The 6,435-nt window shown below is 39.3% G+C and overlaps 1 protein-coding gene across 1 annotated transcript; it reads left to right on the top strand.

Moving 5' to 3' along the window:
• Positions 1–323: 323 nt before the first annotated feature.
• LOC104509355 (centrosomal protein of 78 kDa-like) lies at positions 324–5,975 on the top strand (the record flags this gene model as incomplete). The annotated part of the gene is made up of 4 exons (XM_010151277.1): positions 324–401; positions 2,161–2,327; positions 3,765–3,918; positions 5,454–5,975. Coding segments are annotated over 4 exons (921 nt in total), but the record flags the coding sequence as incomplete, so codon positions are not given.
• Between the last annotated feature and the right edge of the window lie 460 nt (positions 5,976–6,435).

Here is a 6,435-nt window from a genome sequence, read left to right as displayed (position 1 = left end):
AAGGTGAAGGGGGAGGAGAGTAAGTGGAGCAGAACTTTTTCTGCTGGTAATGTTGTAGGCCTGAGAAATTTGTGCTATAATTTTTGTTATCTATTGCTATGGTGCAAATCTGTTAAGTGAATCACACTTACTTCCACTTTCCTGAGTTCATTTTTTGCATCCTAGAGTTACATACTGGTAGTCCTCTGTCATGTATTTTTGCAGAAGATATGCTAAATGCCATGTGCGAATTGTTAATTGGACTTGTTGATTTTTGTATAATATTGCATGTTGATCTGATATTTTGAGATAAATTTCATGATAGTTCATCTGTGTTATGATAGTTGGAGCTGGAAGAATGCATGGAAAAATTAAGGGAAGAACAAAGAGCCAGAGTAAAGGCTGAGGAACGGATAATGGAGGTAATGATACTTAACTGTTAATCATCTTTACTTTTGAAGGATGCACCAATCAAGCTATCCACTTGCTTATTTAGGAGTAATTATTGATGACATCTAGTGTGGTAGCTTCCAGAGTTTCAGTTCAAAGTTAGATGGATCATTTACTAGCCTAAGGACAATGATGAAATCTGGATTTGGTAATGTGTGTTTATTCTCCTGATGCTATTCCAGAGCCTTGAACTCTGGGTCAAGCTACTCTTTCAATGTGTTTCATTCATTTGGTGTATTACTTATGAGCTGGAGCATCGTGGTGTTTGTTTTTCTTGAGAAAGTGATTAAATCTGTTTGCAATTTGCAGCAGATGGATAGTTCTTTGAGGTCTCCCACCTACTCTATCATGACTTCTACTGAAAAGCTGTTTGCTGCAAATGTTGTTTAATTTGGCTTATTCTGTCCCTTTGATTTGTAAATTTTGTTCTGCAGGCAGTAAAAATGTTGGATGGCTTTCCGCTTAGCATGTTGGCCATAGCCATCAGTTGTCGCAAAGCATGGTTTCGCATTATGACAGAAGGGAGGTAACAACTTGTGACAGTTAAATTGCAAGCTCTATGTCCCTCTGTCCACTGTTGCTGACCTAAAAAGATCCTTTTGCATCAATAAGCAGATTTTTTTTTTTTTGGAGTAGTGTTGAGTGTAGGATAGTGTAAATGAATGAATGTGGTTCTCAGATGTGATCTGGAGTGCAATGAAAGTGGTGGTACCCTTTGAAACTTGAGCAACAAGTGGTGCCCCACAGTACAGGGAGCAGGTGTCGACAGAGGACTTTGCACTCTACAAGGTTTATCGTAGCGTTCTGGTGTGGCCATCCCCATCCTCCTGTAACGTGAAGTGCACCAGTGGGCTCTGCTTGGCTGTCTGTTGTTTGAGTACTTAAATGCTTTTTAGGCAAAATACCAACTGCAACCAATCTTTCTCTGTCATGCTGTCCTGCTTGGACCTAGCACCCTGTTTTAGGAGAAGTCTTAGTAAGAAGCAGTAATCTCAAAAATTGTTCGTTTTGATGCTAGTTTAACTGCTACAGTGCACTATGCAGTTCTGTAATTTTTTGTCCTTTTCTCACAGAAGATGAAAGAAGGAAAGCCCGTGGTATGAGCGATTGCGTACCTGTAATCTTAAATAAGTCCTGAGTTAATGTTTCCCTCAAACACAAAACCCTCTATATTTGAAAGTTGGATGGTAACTCTAAGTTTGTCATTGGTTTGATTAATGTTCAGTGTGAAGAAAAATTGGATCTTAAACTTTCAGTTTTGGGATGCACAGTGCAGGTGATAGAATAGTATGCATTCCCTCTGACACAGAGGGGCGAATACAAGGAGAGCATTTGCCTTCATTAAGGACTTTATTAATATAAAATAAATTGTTTGGTGTTATTGTGTCATATAATGCAAAATAACGTCATCTGAAAGCTAATTTTTTTTGCTTGCACTTGCTCTGCAACGTTCTGTGCGTACCGAAGACAGCGCTGAGCCAGCAGTTTTGTGTGCCTGCAGCAACTTCACTGTGGTAGCACAGAATTGCAGCTGCGGATAAACAAACCTGAACAGAGCTCCAGTGTAACAGTACCCTGAATATTTCTGGTACAGGAAGCTCTCTATCAGTTATGTCAGTTACTTTGTCAGTTGGGCTCTCTTCCTGATAAGCTTGCAAAGGTGGTGTTGGATTTTTTTTTTTTTTTTAACTGACAAAACCAGAAATTCTTTTTTTCTTTCTTTCCTTATAGCTGGAAATCGAAATTGCAAGATTGAGGAATGTAAATATCTCCCTATCTGAGGCTCTTCACGCACAGTCAGTAACCAACATGATTTTGGAAGATGAAGGTGTTCTAGGCAGCATTGAGAACTCTTTCCAAAAGTTTCATGCTTTTTTAGACCTCCTTAAAGATGCTGGGTAGGTTGTCACTTTATTTAAATCTTACTGCTTCTGCTGAGGTGTCTTTCCGAAACTATCCTCCCAATGAAGTATGCAGCCTTCTCGCCCCAGGTATCTAGGACTGGACTCGCAGAGAGCAAAGGGTGAAAAATTAACTGCATATACCTACTGTTTAGTCTTTTCTCAGTAGGAAAAAACATGCTCCAAGCACTGTCCAGCTGAACTCGTTATCTGTCCTTGGGAAAGGCTTTCAAGAAGCCCATTCCGAAGGAGACAAAAGCTTCTATTAAAGCATGTTTCCAATTCTTTATTGGATCACTTGTGGCTCTTGGCATTCCCCTAATACAGAAGCCTCAAAATGCAGTTGAATTGGCTTCAGAAACTCTCCTGTTGCCTTGGGGCCCCCTTTTACTAATCAAAGTACGGAAATGTGGATGGTTGAATCTGGCCTCTGTACTTAAATTCTGGATTACTTATTATTGCTTGAAATATTTTAGAGAGTATTGATTAAAGTTTGTCTTAAGGCTGTACCTGCAGTTTATCAGAAAATGGTTCAACCTTCCCATTTGTCAGAGAATTTTAAATTAAGTTCTCAAACCTGTTTTGTAAAGCTTTGTAGTAGCTTTTGTAGAGTTTTGTAGCTCATCATGGCAGTCTGGTCCAGAAGAATCAAGTAACGACATGAGGATATATTGTATTCTCCTCCGCCTGCTCAGAGAAGAGCACAGAAGATCTTATTTGCTCTACCCTTCCTGCTTCGTTCCACCTCCAAATTGTAATAGTGTAACTTAATGTAAAGTTCAGCCTGAGGCTGTGTTCTGGTTTCCTGCCCATCAGTTGGTAGTGTTGTATGTTACTTGAAGAATGAGTTTCAAACTTGGGAGGGAGGAAAAAATACTCTCTCACTACATAAAAATCAATTTTTTTCAGATGGGTCCTACATCTATTAGTGATAATAGGAAATTGCTCTGATAGTTACAGAATCCCAGTCACAAAGACTGCTCTTCTCAATAAGCTTCTGGTTTATGCTGGGCTATCTGGGTGGCTGCAGCTTTTCACTTCTTGAGGCTGGAAACACCCAAGTGGTAGGTTTGGCAAACTTGTAAGCTGGCAGGTGAAACAACATTTGTGAAGCATGTAATTGGATTTGGCTGTTAGAGGTGATGCTAGTTTGCTCTGGGGTTAGTGCTAACTGTGAGAACTTTATTCTTCTCCTCTTAACACTGAGTGGTGACTGGTGGTTTTGAACCTGTAGGCTAATGTGTGCAAAGACAGGAAAACAGCTTTAGCTACTTGTTTTCATCTTTATTAAGCTATTTTGGGATTCTCAAAACATTACGAAAACAGTGTTTTCAAAGCTGCAAGCTTTCAAAGCTTCTGGTTTTGAATGTTTAGATCTTTCACAGGGTAAGTTGGGGTTTTTTGTGTAATTTTCTATTAAACTTCATTTCACAGACTTGGACAACTTGCTGTATTAGCTGGGATAGACCAGTCAGATTTTGGTCCTTTGGGGCATCCACAAATGAATTCCACTCTCAGTAAGCCTCATAACACGCTAAAGGAGAAGTCTTTTGAAGAAGAAAGACAAGAACATACCCAGAATAGCAAAGTAAGTCTATAGAGGGAATGCTGGTGGCAATGTACTTGACGTTAATAATGTGCTTCTCAGCTGTTATCCCCCTCTGACTGAAAGCAATGATTACCAAATGATCCATGAAGTTGTTATTGCAGTCTTCTGCTGTAGCTGTATTTATAGAGATCATAATAATTCAGTGATTAATGTAAGCTTTTTAAGTTATTACCATTTGGAACTGAAAGCATGGTATTGTGTAATGTTCTAAAGAAGTGTTGGTAGTAATTATGTTGTTTCTTATTCTGAAATATGAACTTAAATAGTGGTATGCATCCATTAACAATGGCAAATACCAGGACTAGGTTTTATAGAAACATTTAATGATGATGTATGGAGGGTTTTTATAAGTGTGGTCTGATAATAGAGGGCAATACAATGTGCCTATTGAAAAGCAGGAATTTTCCTAAGTTATTGCACTGTGTGTGTCCAGTCCTGTTAGATTTCTGCATGGACCATGCCATGAATTTCAGGCAACTACAGATTTTCAGTATTAACAATCTAAGGTTTTAGTTTCTACTCTGAAGTCAATTAATAGCAATCCTGGATTTTTTTCCAAGGGGAGTACTGAGGTTCCCTAAAAAAACCCCGAAGACCAGGCTTCATTTTTTAAGGCAATTGAAAAGTAAGATACTGGCAGCCTACAACTTTGTCCAAGTTGGGTAAAACTGTCATGCTAAGATTCATTCTCATAATACAATTCCAATGTATTTCTGATGTGTAATGTCATCCTTATTAAGTGTTCCAAATTCCCCAAGAACACCACGAGCTTCTAAAACGTGATGGTAATAAATGCTGGGGTTTTTTTTACCGATGTACAAGCAATTTCCAGTTTTGCAGTTTGAATCTGCTATAATTATGGAACGTAATAGAGCAATTTGCATTCTAGGTTCTTTCACATGCTATAAGCTTGGCCTGCCACAGTGTTTTGTTCAGGTGATGGACTCTTCTGCACTGTGACATTAACTTGTTCATGCAGTTTGTTTGGATCATTGTTTTTCTAATTCATCTGCGTTTAGAAGCCAGAGCTTTGTGTGTTTTAAGTACACATGGCAAAGGACGACTACAGAAGGGTTCAGCTAACACACTACTCACACTTACCTCCTAGTGTTGGTTAGGTTGGATTGTTGTAGCAGCTAGGTATTGTGGGACAGGCTGTTGGGATGACACTACTGTGACCTGTGAGCGAATGTAGTAAACCACAGGTATTTCAGAATGACAGGTGTGATTGGGCCTTGGCTGCTTCGGTATAACTGACGCTTTTCGGTAGGATAAAGTCCAAGCTAGATGTGAAACTGTAATGTGTCTACTCCATCATGATCGCCCTAGCAATGTTCTGAAACTTGGTGCTTTGAAAGGTAATGAAGGTTGTGTGATTGCTGTTGTCTCTGAGTCTTTTCTGTATTAATTAAGGACTTGGTTTTGCTGTGTAGATTTCAGTATCTGGCAGTTGCAATACTAGATGTTTTCTTCTTTAGTTACCTCAGCATCTTCACTGGAATCTCTTATTTCAGAACAGAGCTGTGGACATCCAAGTTTCTCTTCCTGGCACATTTCATTCCCAGATGGTTGTGAATAATGCCTTCCCTGCTCTTGGAGAAATACAAGAATTTCACACTGCTGGGCAACGGTACCAGCCAGGCTCATGGACAGAAAATGAAGCTCAGACAATTAACCAAAATAAAGAGGATAGGCCTCGAAATAGTACTCCAACATTCTCTGAGAGAAGAGTCAAACAAAATGAACATGCCAAAGGACATCATGCAGCAAGGCAGTTGGTTGCCAGTCCACGTTCATTGTCCGATTCCAGTGTACATACTGCGAGTAATGGTAGCAGAATATCCAGTGGTGCTTCTGGTGAAAAAAGCAAAAAATGTTCCTCAAAGAAACACATCCCTAGAGGAAATGAAACAGCAGTTCCCAGTGATGGAGCAAGAGGAGACTGCAGGCTGCAGATAGTAAACCGCTCTGGAATGGATACTGTAGGATCAGGCTCTGAAGTACAAGAAAGTATCCAAAGTGTTACCAGCCTCTGAAATGTTTCCAAAAGGTTTGAACTGTTGTTTACACTTTCAAGGTTAAAAATAAATTTTGGATTAATTTGTGGTTTTTTTGTTTTGTTTTTGTTTTTTTGTAAAGTAGTGTAGACTTTGTAAACTTGTGAAGCATTGCATGCTGCTTGGTGTTCCTGTTTCATGTCTGCATCACTTGCCACTAGATTTTTTTGTTCTGAAACATGTGATGTACTGATAGAATGGCACCCTTCGGTTTGTACTGCATACAAAGGATTCCCGGCATGTGGATTTTATTGTGTATCAACAGATGTTGTTACAGTGTGTAAACTGTTTTGAGCTAATAAAATTGAGTACAGATTTTGCTTTTCACTTATTTCCAGTGTGTTGCAATGGAAGTGGAAGAAATGTCTTCAGGGCTGACATCAATTCGTGCCTAACTGTATGGGCATGACATTCCCAGAGGTAGAAGTTTCAGATTTGA

The sequence above is a fragment of the Eurypyga helias genome, unplaced genomic scaffold, assembly GCF_000690775.1.
Source record: "Eurypyga helias isolate BGI_N326 unplaced genomic scaffold, ASM69077v1 scaffold50064, whole genome shotgun sequence".
In the NCBI taxonomy this organism is placed as follows: domain Eukaryota; kingdom Metazoa; phylum Chordata; class Aves; order Eurypygiformes; family Eurypygidae; genus Eurypyga; species Eurypyga helias.
The sequence above is the reverse complement of the archived record's forward strand: the minus strand, read 5'-3'. Positions and strand labels throughout refer to the sequence as shown.